The sequence below is a fragment of the Manihot esculenta genome, chromosome 3 (genome assembly GCF_001659605.2).
Source record: "Manihot esculenta cultivar AM560-2 chromosome 3, M.esculenta_v8, whole genome shotgun sequence".
NCBI lineage: Eukaryota > Viridiplantae > Streptophyta > Magnoliopsida > Malpighiales > Euphorbiaceae > Manihot > Manihot esculenta.
Window position 1 is genome coordinate 702231 of NC_035163.2, and position 21958 is coordinate 724188.

The window sequence follows — 21958 nt, forward strand, 5'->3', positions numbered from 1 at the left end:
AAGTCTGCATATGTGTCTAATCCGGCTTATTTTATACCTCCGAATCGGAATGTTCCGCGTAAGCTAATTTATTCATGAGAGAAACCTGATATACTTTGAATCTGAACCTTCTCTTAAGGCTTGACCTTACCTTAAAGGACAATAAGCCGAGCGATCATCACTTCCCATCATCTCTATTTGCCTGCAAAATAAGAAATGTTTCTCACTTTTCTGCATAATTTTATTCATGTTACCATGTTGGGGTCTCTCTTAATATTAACATTGAGTTTATCACTTTTAGCAAACACGATTGTTTATTTATTGGTATAAATCCATTAAATTAATGGTATAAATCCATTAAATTAATTTAAAAATATTTTTAATATAAATAGATATGTATAAAATTTAGGAAATTAAACGTCTTAAATTTAAGAGTAAATTAATAAATAAGTAATTTTAATATAATAATATTGATTTTTGAATGAGATATTAAATTAAAAAATGAAATTAAATATTTAAAATTCAATGCAGGTGTTATGAATAAACCTGCAGCGGTTGGACCATATTTGATCAGAAAAGTTAAACCCACGCCACAAAAAAATAACCGCTTACGTTAAACAAAGTCAACGTATAAACACAAAAGCTACGCGCCAAAGGAGAAGAAGACACTCATTTACTCATTTGGTCAGTAAAGTCAGCGGGCAATAATTTAAATTTATATTATTAAAAGTATAATTTATTTATTTATTTAAAAATTATTAAATAATACGTATTAATTTTAATCAAAGTTAATTTCAAAATGTATTTAATATAAATTCCACTTGATATAAAATTAAATTAAAAATAATTAGTTAAATATTTATATTAAATTTATTTTAAATTTGATTATTATTATTATTATTATTATTATTATTATTACTTCATAATATACGAGTTTGTTTATTTTTATATATTTTAATTAATAATTAATAATTTATAATTTATATGGAGCGTTAAGAAAAAACAAAGAACGGGCAACAATGTAATACAGAATAATAAAGGAGGGCAAAATCGGAAAGAAAGGAGTGTCGTCCTTTAGCGGCATGAAGCCCCCAGTATTGCGCCACAGAGCATCACGCAGAGTTTTACATCTCCTCTCCTACTTCATATAAAACCCCATACGCCACAAGCACATTTGCTTTTCCCTCTCATTTTCTCCATTGAATTCTCTCTTCTTTTATTCTCCTGGAAAGTTCAGCCCTAAGGCCTAAGGGAGACAACTGTGTCAGAGGCGAACCCGATAACCATTCATCTCTCTACAGTACAGACTACCTAAACAGAGGTAGGAAGAGGAAACGAGAGAGATTGTGGCATTGAGATTTGTGACGAGAGAGAGAAGATCTCGAGCAGATCAGGGTGATTTAAAGCAGAGGCGGCGAGAATTTATTGATGTGATATGAGAGCTTTGTAGAACGAGCGTTTGACTCTCCCTCTTCCCCTTCCCCTTCCCCTTCCCCTTCCTTTCTTCCCGTCTCTCTCTGACGCCATATTTTCATACTCTGACGCCATTTTCTTACCAGGCTGATTTTGTTCTTTTCCTAGTGTAATTATTATTTCTCTGTAATTTTTCAACATCTACTTGAGTTTCGTGTGCTTGAGTTTTTACGCTTTCGACTGTACACCAAACACTCGCTCTCTTTCTGGTGAGGACACCCATTGTTTTATCTGGATATTCAGATACGAACGTATTATTTAAGGGCATAAATCGATGCGGGCGGCGCGAAATTCGAGGTGTTTATGTGAAGGCAGAAGTTGTCTCAGTCCAATGTATGTTATGGTCTGCTGCTAGTGTGTTTCATTACAGAGCGACATATAGAAATCTTTCCTTAGAACCCGCCATTTCTGGACTGGGTTTCGAGATTGTTCCTGGCTTTGGAGAAAAGTCTAAAAATTTGTCATTTTAAAAACAGAGAGAAATTGGTGCTCAGGTGGGTATGAGCAGTTTCAGACAATACAGTGGCTTGTTTTGCGTACTTATGTGAAGGTTCTCTCGTGGTTTTTGGCTGTTAGGAGGGGTAATTTGGGAATAGAAAAATGAAGTTTATGAAGTTGGGTTCGAAGCCTGATGCGTTTCAAGCTGAAGGCAAATCCGTCAGGTTAGAGGATTTTGCACTTTTTTTTTGTATGTCAAAGCTGACAAGCTCAACCTTTGTTTTTTTCTTTATTATTTAATATGCCTTCTTCAAATCTGTTGTTGTTTTGCTCTGTTTTGTAGCTTTAGTTACTGCTTGCTAATCGTTGGTCTTTGCCTGTTTTGTATGTTTTTTTTGTCGAATACGATGAATCCTTTGGATGTCAAACTCATAAGGTTCTCATGGAATTTTGTTAAATAAAGCATGACTGATTTAACCATATAAAGATTAAAAACTGTCCTTTTGAAGGTAAAAATTTAATATTGTTATTTTCTAAATTTCGTAGTACTGGCAAAGAAATAAAGAAAATACACAATATTTTCTAAATTTTGTTCTATTGAGAAAAAAGCCAAAATTTCTAGGCTCTGTGGTTGCACTCTCTTGTTATGTTTTTGCTGCTGCTATTATTACTACCACTACTACTTATTAAGGGAGGAAGGGGGGGGGGGGGGAGGGGCATCTGAAGGGTGGTCCTGCAACTGAGCTGTCCTTTTTGGACGGGTGATCGGTGGTCCAAATGTGCTAAAACCTTGTAGCTAACTAGTTATATGCAAGGATTTTAATCATCACAGCGAACAGTTTCTGCCGTAGCATTTGCTGTACCTTATCTTCAAACGACGTTTAATTTGCTATACTCTTTTTAGTTTTCCCTTTTTTGTGGGGAGAAAAAGGAGGGGGGGGGGGGTGGGGGTGCTGGTGCGAGGAGTTTCAGGGTTGTTGGTAAATGTAATTTCTTGAGCATTAAGTTTATCACATTCTACCAAAATGGATTTTTGAACATTGTGGTAAAAGAGTGGCACTACCTCTTACATACATGCACAGTGCTCTCTGGCTGCATGATAAGATGCCAAGCTGAAACAGAGCTAGGTTGACATTTACTTGGAAAGTATTGAAAGCATGCATTATAGGCATTTGACAATTATTCTTTCTTTTTTTCGTCTTCTTTTGAACTGACTTATTCAGTAAGGTCTGGACAGCTAGGCTGGAATCTACGAATTTTGATTGTAATGAGATTATGGCTCTACTTGATTTTTCTTGCATATAAGCTCCTGGTTTTTCCTTCGTGGGCGTTTTTGCTACTGCAATATATATTAGCAGCCAATCTAGTTTAGTTTTTTTTGCTGAATGAACTTGCCTGTGAAATAGATTTGTGAATGAAAAATGCATCACTCTAACTTGCTGGTAAGAGGGCTGGCCATTGCCAATCTAGTTGACACTCTGTAGACCTGAATTTAATCTCTTTGAAAATATTCTTTTTTTTTTTTTCTAAAAAAAAAAAAGCTCATGTGATATGCAGCCATAGCATATGCATCCTGAGTCCACTTTGAATTTGGAAAAGATTCTTCCAGTAGTGAAGATCAAGTCAACTATCAAGTTCTTAAAAGTTAATTACAATTATTTTCTTCCTTTGGGCCATGATATCTTACAGTTTATTAGAGCATTTATTGCTTGCCCATTGCAGGCGGGATGGTGTTTCCTATTTATGGACTCATTATGATCAATGTGCTCATGCAGGTATGTGTCATCTGAGCTGGCTACAGATGTCACCATAAATGTTGCTCAAGTTAAGTTTTACCTCCACAAGGTATAGTCTAGATAAAGTACAGTTTATGCTTTCTGAAATCTGAAGCATGTCTCATGTTTATTGACTAATTATGGCATGCGGCTGGACCAGTAAAATCCTGATGATACTGAATTTTAATACAGGTCAATGTTTTGATATGTTTGCTTTTTCTTAAAGACAACAAATGATACTCAAGATAGCAATTGCATAATCAAAAAAATCCCTTGCATGCTTGGAGTTTGTTGTTACTTTTAATATAATGCCAAAGGAAATTGCATGTTGATTTTCATATCATTATCAGTTAGTTAGAACTTAGCACAGAGTAGTTGGCGGACAGCGTATTTGTTCATTTTCAGTTCTGGTTTTCCTTGTGATCCTATTCCTATTAGATTGCTTTCTACATGTGTTGGTATTTGTACAGTCCTAAAATTAGAGTTGTTTAAGCTTTGAATGCTTGGTCAGTGGTGACTCACATGTGTTGAATGATGCCTTTCTTGTTTATTTGTTTATTTATCTATTTTTTGTAACATGACCTCATCATGATCTCTAAGTAATATTCCTTTGCAGTTTCCCCTCTTGTCAAAAAGTAATCGCTTGCAGAAGCTGGTGTTGAAAGCCACTCAGGAGAATTCTGACGAAATTGATTTGCTTGATTTTCCTGGTGGGCCATGGGCCTTTGAAATTTGTGCTAAATTTTGCTATGGAATGACTGTTACTCTCAATGCTTACAATGTAGCAGCTGCTCGTTGTGCAGCTGAGTACCTTGAGATGGCTGAGGATATTGATCGAGGGAACCTTATTTTCAAAATTGAGGTATTTCTGAACTCCAGTATCTTCCGAAGCTGGAAGGATTCCATTGTTGTTCTTCAAACCACTGAATCTCTTCTGCCTTGGTCTGAAGATCTGAAGATTGTTGGAAGGTGCATAGATTCTATTGCATCTAAAACCTCTGCGGATCCAGCAAACATTACTTGGTCATACACATACAATAGGAAGTTATCAGTACCTGATAAAATAGTTGAAGATGGTGCAAAGTTACGAGATAAAATTGAATCCATCCCTAGGGATTGGTGGGTGGAAGATATTTGTGCTCTGGAAATGGATGTCTACAAGCAAGTCATTCTCGCTATTAAATCAAAGGGAAGAGTGGACAGTACTATTATCGGGGAGGCATTGAAACATTATGCGGTCAGATGGTTGCCAGATTCATTAGATGAGTTAGTTTCTGATGGTTGTACTAGGAGCTATAAATATCTGGTGGAAACACTGGTTTGTTTATTGCCTTTAGACAAGGGTGTTGGTTGTCCATGTAGTTTCTTGCTGAAATTGTTGAAAATTGCTCTATTTGTTGGAGTGGATGATTCATCTAGGGAAGATTTGGTGAATAGAATCAGTTTAAAGTTGTATGAGGCTTCTGTTAAGGATTTGCTGATCCCAGCACAGTCCCCTCAAACCACATTATATGATGTGGAATTAGTACAATGTCTTGTGAATCGGTATGTAAGTTATAGTCGGGATTTGAGTGTTGAGAAGAATGATGAGACCAATGATTTTGTTTTGCTGCATAGGCATAGATACATGTTGAGTGTCGGGAAAACAATTGACGAATATCTCTCAGAAATTGCACACGACCCAAATCTCACCCTTGCCAGTTTTGTTGACTTGTCGCAATCTATTCCTGAATCTGCAAGACCAACTCATGATGGACTGTACAAAGCCGTTGACACCTATCTCAAGGTATTTATTTGTAACTTTGGCTCCATTCAATTTATGCTCTGGCATCATTGCAACTATAAAAGCTCTTAGAAAAATTGTCCTGGGTGTGTTCTTACTTTGGCACTTTTAAGGATCTTCTCTGATTCTCAATTTTATTCCTATGTGATTTGCACAAAGTGTACCGTAGCTGTCCTTAGATTGGTGATGTCAGTTGTTTGGAATGCCAAGTGGCATTCCCAGCTTGCACACATTGTGCTTGGGGATCTAAGAACTATACAGAAGATAGTTCAATTGCTTCCCTAAGTACTGAATGGTGCACAGGAGAAAGTGATGGGAGATTATCAGCTTAGAAAAATGTCCTAGATGCAGCAGTGTCATCATCTTTCCAAGGGGAGAGATCTTTAATACTGTATTTATGATTTCTTTTTGCTGTTTGACATGAAACAAACAACTGAGAACAAATGTTCCTTTTCTTTTTCAAATTCTCAAAGATATTATTATTATGATATACTGATGGGTTAATATGGATTCAGAAGCACCCCAGTTTGACTAAGGCTGAAAGAAAGAAGATATGTGCTCTGATGGATGTGAAGAAAATGACAACAAATGCATCCATGCATGCTGCACAGAATGATTTGCTCCCTCTTCGTGTTGTGGTCCAAGTTTTATTTTTTGAGCAGGTTAGAGCCTGTTCTGGTGTTCAAGCTCTTAACAGCAATGCCTGTAATGCTTCAAACTCAATGACAAACTCAGATGAAGAATGGGAGAAGACAGCATCAGATGATAACAATGTCAAGAAACAGATGAGTCAACTGAAAGTGAAGGAGGAAGAATTCCAGAAAAATGGAAAATTGATGAAGAAAAACAGCAAGAACAACAAAAGTGGCATTCAGTTGCTGCCTTCACGGTCAAGGAGAATATTTGACAGGCTATGGGTAATGGGGAAAGGGCATGGAGAGAACAGAAGCTCAGATACATCTGGGAGCTCACAGAGCCCAACTTCAATGGTTCCAGGGGACGCCAAATCCTCTGGTTCATCTTCAAGACAGAGGAGACATTCCATCTCCTAAAGGAGGAATTCAAACTTCATCAGAAGTAAACAAGCGAATGAAACTAAGTTCAGTTTGAGTGTAAAAAGTGGGTAGGATTTTGTTTTAGTTTCATCGGGATCGACTTTTCCTCTTGTCCTATTCCAGAAAATGTAATAATTTTTTCCCCTTTCTTTGGTTTTTTCTTGGGCTGGTTTTTACTGTCTGTGTACGTCTATATATGAATCACTAGATTATGCAAGAAGTATTGAGTATTGTTCATGTGTTTAAAGTTATTCTCCCTGTTTCTTTGACGAGTCTGCTTGGTTCATGTGTTTGAGGCAAGCTAAGAATCTTGTAATTCGATTTAATGGAAATCCCAGAAAAAGAAGCCAGGAAAGTTGCAGAGAATGAATGGTGAACATGCGAAGATGAATCGTAACGGAGACCAAAACTGTATTGAAGCATGCATGGAAGCAGGAAAAGCGGCAGCAAATGAGACAGACCACCATTCAAATAGTTAACACATTGCAGGGTTTCCATTATCTGGTAGATGCATGTTTGAGTGTTCAGCAAGTCTCATAGGCCAGGGCTTCCATGTGAAGGAAGGTAAGCAAGCAAGTCCTTTTATTTAACCCGCCCTTGCATGTGAGTTGGATTCATTTTTGTACTACTGTTGAAATATGAGATGATGAATCTAAAGCATAGGAAAATGAAAAAAAAAAAAAAAAAAAAACGCAATTCAATATCTGTTGGATCCATGATGAACAGTCCAACTAAAGCGAAGTTGCTTGCAATCTAAGCAATCCATGGTTGTCCCTTCCAAATGAGGTGCAAAATTTGCAGTTTGACTTTCAGGACAGCCACTATACCTGCATCACCGGTTGGGGAATGAAGTTTTCACTTAGACAGATACATATTTTTTGGAATTTTTTTATTCGCACCTAATCATATACATTGATTCAATTTATAATCGATATATTATTTAAAATAAAAAAATCTTATCATTTAAATTTTTTAAAAAAATATCTAAAATACAGTAAAATTTATATATTAATATGATATTTTAATTTCTAATTACTTGTGTATTAAAACTAAAACTGCACTTAATTCATTTTTTTTAAAATAATAAAATAAATTAATTCACAAAAAAAAACCAGCATGAAGGGTATACATGTAATTTGACAACTTGCTGACATTATAGTCAATGCTTGAATTATGGAGGAATAAATATTAAAAATAAATTTAATAATTATTGAATTAAATATATAATAAAATTTAAATATTTAATCGTCCAACTCTTTCTCACGTGCTCTCAGTCGTGTGACCCCAGAGATCGTTATTTTGACTTGGAGATTAGGAGCCATTTCCAGCTATAGAAACATCGAAAGAGAAGCAGAGGCAAGAGCAGACTCAAGCAATTCATTCATTTGAAGAGAAGATAATGGGATTCAATTTCAAACTCGCCATTAGCAAATCACTGCTTTTCTTACTTCTCTTCACCAATCTTTGCTTCATAACTGTTGCTGCCGAATCACACTGCAAAGCATGGCTTGTTCAATCAATCCCCACCGATATGCCCCACCTCCGTCGTATCCCCGGCGTTCTCTCCACCGGTAATTCACTCTTCTTTCTTGGGTTTTACTCTGTTTGGTTCCCCACTAAGGAAAAAAAAAAAGAATCTCATGTTTGCTTCTTATAGGAGATGTGCTACGTTGGTTGGCCGGTAACTCGACCAAGCATTTGGATGTTATAGCTCAATACTGGCAGTTAGTTGCACATCCTGATGATTCTCGTTCTGGGGATTATGGATATTCAATAGATGATATGAAGAAATTTGGCGCTTTTGAAGGTTCTGCCGTTTATAGAGCCATAGAGGATGCCGCCGATCGTAATGTTAGTATCAGGTGTGTGTTTTTAGATGTATGTGTTTTCATATCAAGAAAATGTCACAGATTATATAGAGAGAAGCTGCTCTATTATGGGTTTCAGGTTACTACAGCACTCGGGTGTTTATCCTGATTACACAAAAGAACCTACTGAGCTTGCTTCAGGGAGGCCAAATGTGAAGAATGTGACCTTGTTACTTGGAGATTGGTGGGGATCAGGAATAGTCCATGCCAAAGTTTGGATATCTGATAATCGAGATGTGTACATTGGATCTGCAAATAATGATTGGAAATCTCTTAATCAGGTATATCAAGTTCTTTGCTTAATTTAATTAGTAATGGCCTGCAAGAGAGTGTCCTTAATTATTTTCAAATGGTTACAGGTTAAGGAGGTTGGAATTTATCTCACTGGGTGTCGAAAAATAGTGAAAAGTGTTGATACTTATTTTAATAACCTGTGGAAACTTGCCCATCTTAATTCATCAGCTCATACTAGAACAGTATGGGATCAACAGTGGCAGATTGAAAGAACATTTCCATGCTGGTCACATTTCATAGACTCTAAAGCAAGATGCAAGTAAGTTGGAAGGTGTCACTTGTAAACCTTATTCATTTGTTCTTGTTTCACTGACAATTGTAGGTGTGCAGCTTTGCTATTTTTTGATATAAATTTCTTTTTGCCCCAAAAGTTTTGAGATGTTTTTACTTGCTGCCTTTTGTGATTTTGCACCTTTGCAAAGAGGATCTTTATGTGGAACTTTGAATTTCTGTATTTTAAAATTGAAGTAGACCTTAAATAGGGGATCACAATGCTTGTTTTTTAAAGAAAAGAATTTCTAGGTAGCTGTTTACTTATATGGGAGACGATATCAGAGATTTTGTTTTGCAAATAATATCTTGATTATTATCTTTAAATGCCTTATGACATCTCCTGCTGATTGGAGGAGATTTTATGAAGTGTTGTAGTTCCTAATCGAGTAGATTGAGGTTTTCAGAAGTGAACAGCTCATTCAAGGCAATCAAGATGCCTGTTGGTGAATTGATTGTGTCTCATGGACTTGTGTCAAGTGAGATCTTAGAGCATATATTATTGATGCGGCCTCATTTATTGAAGTCGATCGTTCAATCAGTGATAGTGTTGCTAGCCAACAATAATTGATGCAGATATATAATTAATTTAACCAGATATGTAATTTGATTGCAGGTCTCCCCTTCCTGAGTTTGTGGAGGTTCCCCATGTTGCAGGCTATCCTATGTTATCAGATCCACGTATGGTTAAAGTTCCAATTGAAACTCCTGGCCACAATTTCTCAACTTTGCAGCCTCAACTGAGCTATCTATCTTTTGCTCCTCCTGAGGTAATTGACTAATATGTGTTATGCAGTTGATAGTTCTGCGTCTTATTACTATTAGACTTGATCTACCAAATCAATTGTTAATGCCGTGTTTTTTATGGCATATATAACCTTATCATTTGAAGTAGAACCCTTTGGAACAATAATAAATAGAAAGCCAGCAACTGTCTGCCAAAACACAAGTATCTATTCTCTCTCTTTTTTCCCCCTTGAAAATGATCTTGAGATGCTCTATGACAAGAAAATGAGTTTGTGAAGGCACTGAGATCTTTTGGGTGATATAGTCAACATATTGAGATGTCCTTGAAGTTTGATTAAATTTGTATCTGTACTTTCTCTAGTTCTACTTCTAGTTCTCATTATTATTTCTGGATGTCTGGGATTTGTTTGGCTTTTCGAAGCATGTTTCTGGCTTTATCAAGTAAAATTTGGTTGCTTAGCTTCCGTCAAAATAGTGGAATGTCCCAAAATGATGAAATGTAGACGCCTATGGCTTTTCATGTCATAATTCACTCCTTCTGATGCCTTATTTGGTTAGCAGCTATCATTCGGCAAGTATCAGGCTGATGAACAGGCATGGATTGATACAATAAAATCTGTTGGAAATGAAGCAATAGTAAGGATTAATACCATGGATTGGCTCGGCCAGTCCCAATTTACAAAGCCAAAGATTTATTGGTCATCTCTTTCCTCAGCAATATCAGAGGTAATCTGATACCATTAGCATTTTATTGTCTTTAATGTTATTGCACTTATTTATAACTAGTTAGCCACTAAGCATTAGTACCCAAAATAAGTTTGAGTGACAGATGCACACAATTGAAGCCTATAGCATTTTATGGGGGAATTACTATTTAGTCAGAGATTTAGTGAAACTAATTACTTAGTCCCTCTATTTTTTAAAAACACATGAATTAATCCACGTCTTTTCAAATTATTAACTATTTAGTCCTTCCTCTTATTTGTAGGGATTAAATATTTGTGCTTTTAAAATTGTAGGGATTGAATGGTTGTGGTTTGAAATTGCAGGACTAATTGCATATAAGAGCATTTAGTCGTTTCATACATTACTAACAATATAAATAATAAAGGGACTTAATGGTTAATGGTTTGAAAAGACAGGGCTAAGTAGTTAGTTCTACTAAACCACAGACTAAATAGTAATTTTGTCTATGAGCATACATGTGTATATACACTAACATAATTTCCTATTTCCCTGCTTGAATGCCTTAACATTTTAGGGCTTTTTGCTTTTTCAGATTAAAAAAAAATATATTTCTCAATCCTAGTTCGGAAAAAATATTTTCCGAAATCAGGGTGAAAAGAACCTCTACCGCACTTTAAAAGTGCGGTAGAGCTTACCGCACTTTTAAAGTGCGGTAAGTAAAGAATAAATTAAAAAAAAAAAAATTAAATGCATTACCGCACCTTAAAGGTGCGGTAATGCATGAGTGCGGCATTTGCCGCACTCAATTTTGTTTTAATTATAAATTTAATTTTTATTTAATTAATTATTATATTTTATTAATTTAATTTATATAATTATATATTAAATTTATAAAATATAATTATAAAAATTATATTAATATTATTATAAATATTAATCATTTTAATTTATTTATAATAAAAAATTATATTTTTCATATTTATCATTCTACTTTTATTATTTTTATTATAATTAATTTATAAATATTTAATATAAATATTTGTAAATTATAAAAATTATAAAAAATTAAAATTTATTTTATTTCATATTTTTTCTCATAATTTTTTTTATTCTCTTATATTCCTCTCAAAATAATCAATAAATATTAATTTTTAATATTTTTATAAATTTACAAATATTAATATTGAAGAGTGACTATATAAATGATAAACGCCAGTCATATAAAACTCAATGTTTTAAAAAAAATGTCTATATAGGATGGAAAGAGATTTAATCATCCTTAATATTATTTTTTAATAAAATTTTTTATTTTATCATTTATATATATATTAACTTATTTTTATTATATTTCACTGCTTTTACATATTTAAATGTATTTTTTTAGCACTCACAGGTTTAGCCTGGTGGTAAGTGCATTCGAGTAAATCTGAGTGTTCTCAGGTTTGAATTCCCAACCCCGTTTCAAAGAAAAAAAATATATTTTTTTATTTAATTTTTTATAATTTCTGCATTGATAAATATAATTAATAAAATAAATTATATTAATACATTTATATATATTTTTAGTATTAATTAAATTATATAAATTAATAAAATAAAGTGATAAATATGATAGATATAGTATTATATTATAAATAATTTAAATTAATTAATATTAATATAATTTTTATAATTATATTTATATAAATTTAATATATAATTAATTAAATTATATAAATTAATAAAATAAATTAATAAATATAATATTATATTACAAATAACTTAAATTAATTAATATTAATATTAATATTAATATAATTTTTATAATTATATTTTATAAATTTAATATATAATTATATAAATTAATAAAATATAATAATTAATTAAATAAAAATTAAATTTATAATTAAAACAAAATTGAGTGCGGCAACCGCCGCACTCATGCATTACCGCACCTTTAAGGTGCGGTAATGCATTTAATATTTTTTTTTATAATTTATTCTTTACTTACCGCACTTTTAAAGTGCGGTAAGCTCTACCGCACTTTTAAAGTGCGGTAGAGGTTCTTTTCACCCTGATTTCGGAAAATATTTTTTCCGAACCAGGGATTGAGAAATATTTTTTTATTTTAACCTGAAAAAGCAAAAAGCCCAACATTTTAATGACTTCGGTGCATGATAGGTAGTCTTCTCCAAGCAAGCTACTGTTAAGATACTGGTAGCGTACTGGGCACATTTCATCGACAACACAGATCAGTATCTGAAGTCTCTTCTCTACTCCAATGTCCTGTGTTCTTCTTCCAAGTTCAACAACTGTTCTGGTAAAGTGGAGATCAAATATTACGTGGTTCCAGGTTACAACCTGACAGGACCTGCAATGAGCAACATGACCAATACAGGGAACATATACCCAGCATTTACCAGGGTGAATCATGGAAAATATGCAGTTAGCGACGTGCGAGCTCACATCGGAACAAGCAACCTTGTGTGGGATTATTTCTATACAACAGCCGGTGTCAGCTTTGGCACTTACAATCCTGCCATTGTTTTACAACTTCAAGAGATCTTCGATGCGGACTGGGATTCACCATATGCTGTTCCAGTTGAAGAGCAGGAGACAGGCCATTTCTTTTCCAGCTGACTAGACTGGCTTGAACAAGAACTTGAATTTGTTGAGAAGTGTTCCAAATTCCAGTTTACACAGAAGAGTAGATGACATTAGTTTCTAACTGATCATCTCAAGTATGAAGGCAAGCTTCTTTCCTCACCTTTTAACCTATGTCCAATTCTCTTCCTCTTACTTTGTTAGTCTTTTCTTAAGGTTATTTTATCTTATTTTATTTTTTAAATGTATATATTTATTATCTTATCATTTTACCTGTTATCTTTAGTTAATAAGTACTGTGTTTAAAATGTGGATAATCAAATATTTTATATCTATGATATGCAATGGTCAGTTTTAAAATTAAGTGGATTAATTTTAGATTTTGCATGTAATATTAAATTAAGTAAACATATTATAGATTTATCAAAATTAATATCGATTTTTCCTTATGGTAGTAAAATTATTTTTATCAGAAAAATATTTTTTGTTCATATAAGTGTTTCAAACATAAAAAATATAAAAATATATTTTCAGTGAAATCTAAGAAAAAGAAAATTTTTTTCCTCATCGGAAAAGTCAAGATTTGAATCCTTAACCTCATGGATTAGAAAATAAAACATTCAGAATGTATTTGTTTTAGTCAACTAAACAAGATAGGACAATTTTCATGTATTTCACTCAGCTAACTAGAGTCACCTTTATGAGAAGAAAGGGGGTTCAGAACATGGGTTTTGAAGAAAAATAAATCTGCTTTCAATGTTAGTTTACTAATTCTAAAGATAAATTAAGTTCAGCCTTACCATTTATTTTAAGTTTCTGCTTCAAGTGGTTAGTCATTACGAAGAGAATGTTCTCTTTTGCTGCAATTGCATAACTGAGGGCCTATTTGGCATTGATGTTAGAACTGTTGTTAAGAAAAATACTATTTGGAACATCTAAAATGATGTTCTTTTAAAAAAGCACTTTTTAAATTCTCAAACTCAATGTCAAAACACTCCCTGAGTATAATACAATACCTTGGACACCAAGTGTCAAGAATTAAGATAAGATAGGTTCATATTCCACAACAATGGAATGCAATAATCCTCCAATCTCAAGGCCAAATCATCCACTTTTCTTGTCAGACAGGGCAGAGAATGCCAAGTTCTCAATACAAATTTGCATTAGACGAACTCTAATTAGTTGACAACGTAAAACACCATGACGCACATTATGTCAAAAAATTCAAGGATTTTAGACTAATTTTCTATATCATACATGAAAAGTACGACTACATAAGCAAAAAACTCAGGAGTAGCATGTAGGCTCTAGCCTTTATGTACATCAAAATACGTAGTCATCCTAAAAACCTTCAAGAGAAAGAAGGTGCGATCCAAAACCTTCAAAAGAATGAAGGAAACATGAAAAGAATTGCCACCAGTCCTAAACTAGACCTTCAGCAATTATCATTACCAGCAAACTTCTTACTCATTATGTACCAAGGCCTTCAGCAAGAAGTGAAATGCTACCCAGTTAAAACAATCAAAAAATTAAGAGCTTCTGCTAATAATATTGAAGTTCAACACTCCAAAATTGATGTATCATCAGAAGATGATTAATCTCATTGTGCACAAGATATCACCAGTAGATGATCAATCTCACTGCACAGATGTGTCATCAAGGGCCTTGTCTTCCTATTCCATTGATAGTCCTGCCACTTTTTTGTGTGTGAAAATCTGAACCATCATCAGAAGATGATTAATTACCGCATGGACATAAGCGTACGGACTTTTTTCTCTCGCTCTGCCTTCTTAGCACTAGCTGTTCTCTTCAGTTTCCGCAATTCCTCCATCACTTCTTTCTCAACTGTGTCAATTGAGTTCAGGAGCTTCTTTTGAGGTGTAAGAAATTCTGAATCTTCAGAGGCTTGATTAGTAATATCAAGCAGAATTTTTGGAACTTTTCCCACAGTAGGAGGACAGCGCTTCACTTCAAGACTTGGAATTGGAGACATGATAGTTTTACTGTGCTCGAGATGAGCAACTGGTGATGCTTCAGTAGAGTCAAGAACTCCATAAGCGTGCGGCATTGGGCTCTCAATTTCTTGGGCCCTGTCTACTCCCAAACGTTCCCTTCTCCTTTCAATTGCCTGGTCAAATAGTTACCAGAATAAGATGGAAGTACAAGGAACAGAAGGTTACCCTCTGAAATAATTCAGTTACATACCCCACCAATAAAAGGCTTAGCATAGATGAAAGCCAAGAAGTCTCATAAAATTGAGAACCTAAAAGATAATGCATTGGCACTCGACAAACAGGCATTCCGGACAAGGGTATATGACAGCCATTTGGCTTGGATACTTGAGTTGAGCATCAGACATTTAGACTTGCTTCAAGAAAATAAAGCATCAAAATCCAGTACTCATACCACTTCAAATAACAATACCATGTGGCTCCGGGAGATATATATAAAAAAAAATTATTAGCAAGCCACCATCAATACTCTTCGTAGATTGGTAAAAAAAAAGCAGAACCGACAAATTCTCTGAAGCTTATCAGTTCCCTTCAAGAAAGGCATTATATCTAATGCTATTTTCAATCTAATTACCGGATCCAGGTATTGAATAGGCTCAAATAGCTATGGCAAACATAATGGCAAGCTATATATATAATATACAAGCTGAAAATAAGGGAAAAAATCTAGTACCAATAAATTTACAAACATCAGAAGAAAAAGGAAGCCAGCATATAAGTAAAAATGGAATACGAAAATGATACAGGAGGTAGCATAAATTAAAGACGCAGACCATAAAGAAAAATAAGAAGGAACAGAAAGCAAAGATAAAATGCAAAACTTAGTAGTGTTGCATTAGAAAATTGTTTTTCATTGTCAAAACAAAGATAATTGCAATTAGAGAAATGATGCCATAACTATCAAATCACATAGCACGAGTACAATTCTGTAGATTATCTGCTAACATCTGGAGTCAATATGAAATGATAAGACGCTGGAAAATGGCTTCCCTTGCATCTAAAGTTTTAGAGCATTAGACAAAGGTAAGCAAAATATCAAGATCAAAATCGTTAGAACAAGTACAGAGAGGAAGAGCTTAAACAGAAAGATTGACATCAGTTTGTCAATATTGATGGTCAATGCTATCTGATAATAAATTTGAAATTTGTCAGACCTTCCCATGAGTTTCTTCTCAGAAAACAAGCGTAGATAAATAAATAATCAATATCTCGTATTAAGGACACACTCTCATGAGAAACAAAATTGTTTTGCAAAATGTTTATTATTGATACCTGATTATGTAAGTTTCGAAAACTCTTAACACACAATCAAGATCACACACTAACACACAGAATCTAGGCAATAATCACAATCAAGAAGAGCTGTTACAAAAATATCAGTGGATTCATAATTAAGTACAAGCTAAAAATCAATCGAGAATCGTAAACGCTGAAGAGAGAAATTCCCAGAAACATATTCAACATCCCACGGCTTCCATAGTGTATCTAGAGTTTCAAGACAAAATCAAAATAGCTTAATGAAACCCAAGCCATTTAATGCAAAATAATTAACATAAACAACTAAAATAACCGAGTGATTGAAGGTGAGCGTTACCCTGACTATTGCAGTGATATCTCGAAGAGGGGTTCTCGGGTACCAAGAAGGCAAGACACTGTTCGAGGGACGAACCCTTCCCCTGCTATTTCCCTGCCTCACACTCCCAATTGGCGTGTTCTCTCTGCCTACCGCCGGCGTCCTGTAAATATTCCGGCCACGCCCAGTCTGGCCTCTTGGAGTGCCCAGACCAACCCTTCCATGGCCAATAGGACTCATACCAGCTCCTCCAGTACGGGTAGCTACCATTGGTGGACGAGCCGGAGAGCCAGACAAGGCTCTTTCGAGGTCTGGCTGGTCTTCATAAATCCCAAGAATCACTGACCTTCTACGCGCAAATAAGGCAGCGATGTCAATTGCCCTCGACAATCTGTCTCTGGATTCCGGCATTCTAAGCTTTTCACCTGAGAGAATAATAGAGGAGTTTTACATGAACCTGTGAAGAATCACAATCTTGAAAAATTCATTGTGCATCATTATATAAGGAAAACAACACGATAATCATTCTTAATAGAAAATGAAAATTCAAGACAGAAACCATCCCAATTTCCTCAGAAACAAAAATAGGATCTGCAGCAGAGGACATAACATGTACATCAAACATAGAAATCAGAGCACAATACAATGAAAGACACTCGTTATTTTCCAGGAAAACGTGAGGATTCTTTTTCTCTGTTTAGACCCATAAGTTGTTTCATCAGGAAAATGAAAAGGCCCCAATAACCCACAAAGATAAGAACGGAAATCTATCTTTCTGCTTCCTAACTAATAAATATAAGGCAGAAACACATATTGATGAATGAAGATCGAAGAAGAAAGAAGAAAAAAAAAAAGAAAGGAGGATTAAGTACCTTGAAAAAAATGTTCTCGATTAGCAGTAAGGGTGGAAGATCGGGTTTTGCACTGCAACTGATAGAATGAAGAAGAAGAGGTTTTAGGAGCAGCCAGAAAAGTGGGCAAATTTTCAAACTGAAATTTTGGGCGGTATTATAGAGCAACTTAGCAGAGCTTCAAAATTCAAAATTTCTCCCAATAGCGCTCTATTGAAGAGCCCTCTGGAATTACTATTTTGCCCCTCACATTTGATCCCTAGTACGCTAAACCAAGGGCCGGCCCATAATTAGCGGCACCGCTGTCAATCAGCAACAGAAATTTTGACCCCTTTCTTCTCTTTAGATTATTGGGCTTTTTGCGAGATAAATTATAATTTACATCTAATAATGATTATAGTTAAAATTTTAAATTTTAATAAAAAATTTCAATAATTGTAGATAATTTTTAATTTTTTTATTATAATTAATTTTTAAAATAATTTTGATCACCTATCATTTATTTATCTTTTTAAATATTTAATAAATAGATATAACACATTTTTTAATTTTAATTAATCACATATCCTAAAACCTTAATGTCTAATTCTTAGCCTCTAATTAACTATATACCTTCAAAAATATTTAATTTTTATTTTTTTAATTTTTAATTTAAACTTAAAAATCTCTAATTTAAAACTAGTTAGACTTACAGATTTATTGAAGTGGGAGAATTCTTGTTATTTAATTAACTATATACTTTAAAAAATATTAAACTTTTATTTTTTTAATTTTTAATTTAAATTTTAAAATTCTTAATTTGAAACTAGTTAAATTTATAAATTCATTTAAAATGAAAATTTCATATTTCAAATCAAAAAATAGAATAATAAGAGTCAATTATTTTTAAAATATGTATATTAATTAAAGTTAAAAAATTGGTTATACATGTTAGTAAAATATTTAAAAAAATAAATTAATAATATATTGTACTAATTTAAAATTAATTAAAATTATTTTAAGAATTGATTATAATTATAAAAAAAATTAAAAATCTAAGTATAATATTAAAAATTGTGACTATAATGGTGATTAAATCTAAATTTTTATGCTTTTTTTTGAAAAATATTTTTAAGCCTAGAACCTTAATGCCAAAGAGGCATAGGAAGATGCTCAACAGAAAGACAATACTTTACATGAGAAGAGTCCTATAAGAACAAATGCTAAAAGTAAAATTGCCAAAACTTCATTAAACTCAAATCAACAGTGCATAATCTCCACCAAAGATTGCACATATAAGAAATTTTTTGCATCAATCAACACTACTTGTTTCTCAACAATGCTCGAGTTCAATTCCAATGCTGAGAAGTGTTCGAGCTGACTCTAGTGCCTTTTCACCTCCAAGCTCCAAGACCTTTTCATCCATCAAATCTCCTGACCATTCTGCTGAAATCCTTTGACTAGATAAACTTTTTGTTTTCTTGCAGTCAGCACCATTCAATGTAGCAGCAGACGAAATCCGACCAAGACTTTCTGGACCTTTCTGTTTCTTGAGTACTGGCATGTCATGATCATGTTTCCCTTCGTATGTTATTGTAGCAGTTGCAGCATTGTCTGTGGCCCTCTCGACATGCTTGCGAGCAGGGCATCCTGTAGATGTGCATCTGTAATAACTCCTAACATTTCATCAAGCAGACACAGTTCAGATGAAATATTGATTTCGGACGAACTAAGATTGAGTATATATCGCTGCGTATTACTACGAATCATCACGGCATGCACAGATATTCACAAGCACACAAACAGTGCAATGGCTAAAAGCTGAGGCGGATATGTACAAGCACAATGGAAGATGAATCCATTGAAAGTTGACACTATCTATTAATAACTGCACAAATTAATATGAAAATTCACCTCAAGTGAGAATTCCCCTTCACCATTTTCTGGCCATACTTGCGCCATCGATAACCATCAGTTGAGATGCCCCTATCAGCAGTAGCATGCACAACAAGCTTAATCTCCTTATTAGCTTCCAAGAGAAGAGCTGAATACACACTCCTATTTTGTTGACCAACAATATGAATTCAAAGTCAAAATTAAAATTAAAGGAAGGGTTTAAATTTTAAGAGAATCAAATGCAAAGAACATGCCTTTTCTTCAGCATTGGTTCAGCACCAAGCTTCTCCAGGACCTCAGCATCTGCAATCCCACAAGAGCTATTTTTCTGGTGTTCTGCCACACTTGAACAAAAAAAGGAAAACAATAATAAAAATAAAATGATTCCATTAACAAAAAGCTCAAATGAAGACTATTTAAGAGGATCATGTTTCCAAATAACTTACAATCTTTTCGAGTCCATCCCATTACCATTATGCTCCTCAACCTTAATCCTAATATCGCCGTAAGAACTACTTGAACTCTGCTCAGATTCAGCAATATGCACTGATGCCTGCTTCGGGTCTTCCTGGCAGATAGACATATCCGCACCATCTACCTTCTGAATTGAATCAACAAAACGCCTGCCTGCAGCAAGCTTAGAGGACGCTGCAGAAACTCTTGACACATTGCATTTATTTTGAGAAAGATCGTGATTATGATCACCTATATAAACAATATCAATAATATGACTGTGATGATCACAGCGTTGAACCTTCTTCTTCGCATGGCAATCAGAATGAGCACACTTGTAGTAGCTTCGGGAACTATTAGAATTCTTCACCTGCTTTTGGCCATACTTCCTCCAGCTATACCCATCACTGGCAGGTGTCTCCTTAACAATATGGGAAAGACAGGCATTACAGTCAGCATTTTGATGGTCTAAAATTAGCCCAGAAGTTGGGATTCCAGGCTCGGAATGTGGCAGAAATGATGCAGCTGAAGCAAGAGGTGATATACTGATAGAGGGATTTGCATATTCAGCCTGAAGTTCCAACTTTGCTCCATCCACTTTAGGCTTTTTGCGCACCCCATTATCTCGTTGAGATGTCTCATGTTGCCCCTGCAAAATAAATACAGCATTATTCTAGAAGGGCACCTTGCCAAGAATTGGGAACAAAAAGAAAGGGAGATGGTATTCATACAAGCACAATGTTCCCGATTTTGGCAGTGGGTTTTCTATAATTTTGAAGGTTTTATGCAATAAAATGAACACAAACTCACAAAGATTCCAAATAAACTTCAACTCAATGGCTAAGCATACCCAGAAATCTTCTTATCACTGTATCCGAACAAGGAATACCAAAATAGAAACAGCAAAAATGAGCAGTTAAAAACCCAACCAAACACAAAATCAAAGGGAGAAAATTCCCTATAAGTTTTAAGCACAGAAAACCATTGAAACAGAATAGAGAAAAATAATAAAATCCATATAAGCAGAAGAGGGAACCTGAAATCGAGAAGTGGAAGAATGAGTAGCCAAAACGCTTTGGCGGAGATTGGAGAAGGAGGGGCAATCAGAAACGGAGGCATTCGAGTACAGGGTACGTGATTCCCTCTTGGCTCCAGAGTCGGCCATGGAGAGAGAAGAGGAAAAAAAGAAAGGGAGGAGATGAAGACAGAGAGTTCTAGATAGATAGATGAGAGAAAAAGGAGATGGGATTTTGGAAAGAAGCGTTCTTGACGCTATTCAAATCAGTGTGCATGCGCTGTTCGGTTATGGCGAGAAGAAGTGAGAAGGAAGGAGAAGCTATGACAGCCAAGGCAGAGAGACCTTCGCTCTTTCTTTTTGACTATTGTTGACCATTTTTGTAGCATTTGAGTGCTAATTGGTAACTACGTTATCATAAAATCTTTGTATTTTTTTTTTTCCATAGAAAAAATTATCTTCCAAATTTTATGCCTTTTTCGTATTAACTTTGTAAGTTTAAAACATAATTGAAAAAAATATTAAAATGATGAGTAATTTTACACTGATTATATGCGTAATTAGTTTAAAGTAAACCGATGAAAGCAAATAAAAAAAATGGCTTGTTATTTAAAATAACTTAATAATTATTGAAATCGTAATCTATTCAACTCTTGGATGTTTAAAAATTGTAACAAGTATTTGGCAAAAAATAAAGAAAAAATACATTTTATCATACCATATTTCCATCCAGCCGAGTGATTTTTAACTAGATTTGATAAATAAAATATATCTTTTGGGAACTATAATTTTTCAAGTTTTATACAGATTAATTAGATTAAAATAAAAATTCCAATTTTTAAAATCCACATTATTCATGATCACAACAGATTTAGATTACACCCATCTATAAGTGTCCAAGAGAAGCCCTAAATCGAATAGAGAAATAGATGGATTTGTCGATATTCTGAATCAATTCAGTTTCAAGACAACTCAAATAATTGTAACAACTATTCCTTTTCTTTTCAATCCCAGTTTCAATCAGAATCACAAGTCAATTTTCCAATTTTAGTCCAAATCTGATACAAATTTGAGAGGAAAAAGAAACCTGTGACCACTTAAAAGCCAAACGTCCTTTTAATTGTCAGCAAGGTATTTGGAGAGGAAAATCAAACCTTGAATCACCAGAGAATTCTCAAACATGATTTGAATAAACAAGTAGTCAGTTTCAGTACTATTCCTAATAAA

At 34.1% G+C, this 21958-nt stretch overlaps 4 protein-coding genes across 7 annotated transcripts; 2 read left to right on the plus strand and 2 right to left on the minus strand.

Annotated features, from left to right (window-relative positions):
• The first annotated feature begins 1107 nt into the window (after positions 1 to 1107).
• On the plus strand, positions 1108 to 6731 carry LOC110611977 (BTB/POZ domain-containing protein NPY1). 2 transcript variants are annotated; one of them, XM_021752569.2, is made up of 4 exons: positions 1108 to 2114; positions 3666 to 3735; positions 4282 to 5451; positions 5964 to 6731. In XM_021752569.2, exons 1-4 carry the CDS (start codon positions 2053 to 2055, stop codon positions 6498 to 6500), a joined length of 1839 nt encoding a protein of 612 aa, XP_021608261.1. In that variant the 5' UTR covers positions 1108 to 2052; the 3' UTR covers positions 6501 to 6731. The 2 variants fall into 2 exon arrangements, with proteins under 2 accessions (XP_021608261.1, XP_043811113.1); XM_043955178.1 differs by lacking the exon at positions 3666 to 3735 and having other exon boundaries at positions 1110 to 2114.
• Positions 6732 to 6873: 142 nt separating this feature from the next.
• LOC110611978 (phospholipase D Z) lies at positions 6874 to 13316 on the plus strand. 2 transcript variants are annotated; one of them, XM_021752570.2, is made up of 8 exons: positions 6874 to 7067; positions 7778 to 8074; positions 8161 to 8365; positions 8451 to 8652; positions 8731 to 8924; positions 9552 to 9705; positions 10244 to 10408; positions 12530 to 13316. In XM_021752570.2, exons 2-8 carry the CDS (start codon positions 7903 to 7905, stop codon positions 12986 to 12988), a joined length of 1551 nt encoding a protein of 516 aa, XP_021608262.1. In that variant the 5' UTR covers positions 6874 to 7067; positions 7778 to 7902; the 3' UTR covers positions 12989 to 13316. The 2 variants fall into 2 exon arrangements, with proteins under 2 accessions (XP_021608262.1, XP_043811114.1); XM_043955179.1 differs by having other exon boundaries at positions 7792 to 8074.
• A 616-nt stretch (positions 13317 to 13932) lies between these two features.
• On the minus strand, positions 13933 to 17565 carry LOC110611045 (protein POLYCHOME). 2 transcript variants are annotated; one of them, XM_021751156.2, is made up of 3 exons: positions 17410 to 17565; positions 16559 to 16962; positions 13933 to 15080 (listed from the first exon to the last, which is right to left on the minus strand). In XM_021751156.2, the coding sequence occupies exons 2-3, from the start codon at positions 16946 to 16948 to the stop codon at positions 14694 to 14696; spliced, it is 777 nt and encodes a 258-aa protein (XP_021606848.1). In that variant the 5' UTR covers positions 16949 to 16962; positions 17410 to 17565; the 3' UTR covers positions 13933 to 14693. The 2 variants fall into 2 exon arrangements, with proteins under 2 accessions (XP_021606848.1, XP_021606849.1); XM_021751157.2 differs by having other exon boundaries at positions 16559 to 16994; positions 17410 to 17557.
• Positions 17566 to 18591: 1026 nt separating this feature from the next.
• On the minus strand, positions 18592 to 21133 carry LOC110610985 (WRKY transcription factor WRKY24). Its single transcript, XM_021751071.2, has 5 exons — positions 20753 to 21133; positions 19710 to 20365; positions 19518 to 19607; positions 19282 to 19425; positions 18592 to 19043 (listed from the first exon to the last, which is right to left on the minus strand). Exons 1-5 carry the CDS (start codon positions 20879 to 20881, stop codon positions 18701 to 18703), a joined length of 1362 nt encoding a protein of 453 aa, XP_021606763.1. The 5' UTR covers positions 20882 to 21133; the 3' UTR covers positions 18592 to 18700.
• Positions 21134 to 21958: the final 825 nt, after the last annotated feature.

What these genes read in the sequence shown, in the direction of transcription:
- LOC110611977 (XM_021752569.2), top strand. Translation starts at nt 2,053, where the DNA reads ATGAAGTTTATGAAGTTGGGTTCGAAGCCTGATGCGTTTCAAGCTGAA. An exon ending in GCTGAAGGCAAATCCGTCAG is followed by an intron (nt 2,115 to 3,665) that starts GTTAGAGGATTT and finishes GTGCTCATGCAG; the next exon opens with GTATGTGTCATCTGAGCTGG. An exon ending in TTAAGTTTTACCTCCACAAG is followed by an intron (nt 3,736 to 4,281) that starts GTATAGTCTAGA and finishes ATTCCTTTGCAG; the next exon opens with TTTCCCCTCTTGTCAAAAAG.
- LOC110611978 (XM_021752570.2), top strand. Translation starts at nt 7,903, where the DNA reads ATGGGATTCAATTTCAAACTCGCCATTAGCAAATCACTGCTTTTCTTA. An exon ending in ATTGGAAATCTCTTAATCAG is followed by an intron (nt 8,653 to 8,730) that starts GTATATCAAGTT and finishes AAATGGTTACAG; the next exon opens with GTTAAGGAGGTTGGAATTTA. An exon ending in TATCTTTTGCTCCTCCTGAG is followed by an intron (nt 9,706 to 10,243) that starts GTAATTGACTAA and finishes TTTGGTTAGCAG; the next exon opens with CTATCATTCGGCAAGTATCA.
- LOC110611045 (XM_021751156.2), bottom strand. Translation starts at nt 16,948, where the DNA reads ATGCCGGAATCCAGAGACAGATTGTCGAGGGCAATTGACATCGCTGCC. An exon ending in ATATCACTGCAATAGTCAGG is followed by an intron (nt 15,081 to 16,558) that starts GTAACGCTCACC and finishes CTATTTGACCAG; the next exon opens with GCAATTGAAAGGAGAAGGGA.
- LOC110610985 (XM_021751071.2), bottom strand. Translation starts at nt 20,881, where the DNA reads ATGGCCGACTCTGGAGCCAAGAGGGAATCACGTACCCTGTACTCGAAT. An exon ending in CTTCCACTTCTCGATTTCAG is followed by an intron (nt 20,366 to 20,752) that starts GTTCCCTCTTCT and finishes TTTATTTTGCAG; the next exon opens with GGGCAACATGAGACATCTCA. An exon ending in AAGGGGAATTCTCACTTGAG is followed by an intron (nt 19,044 to 19,281) that starts GTGAATTTTCAT and finishes ATGAAATGTTAG; the next exon opens with GAGTTATTACAGATGCACAT.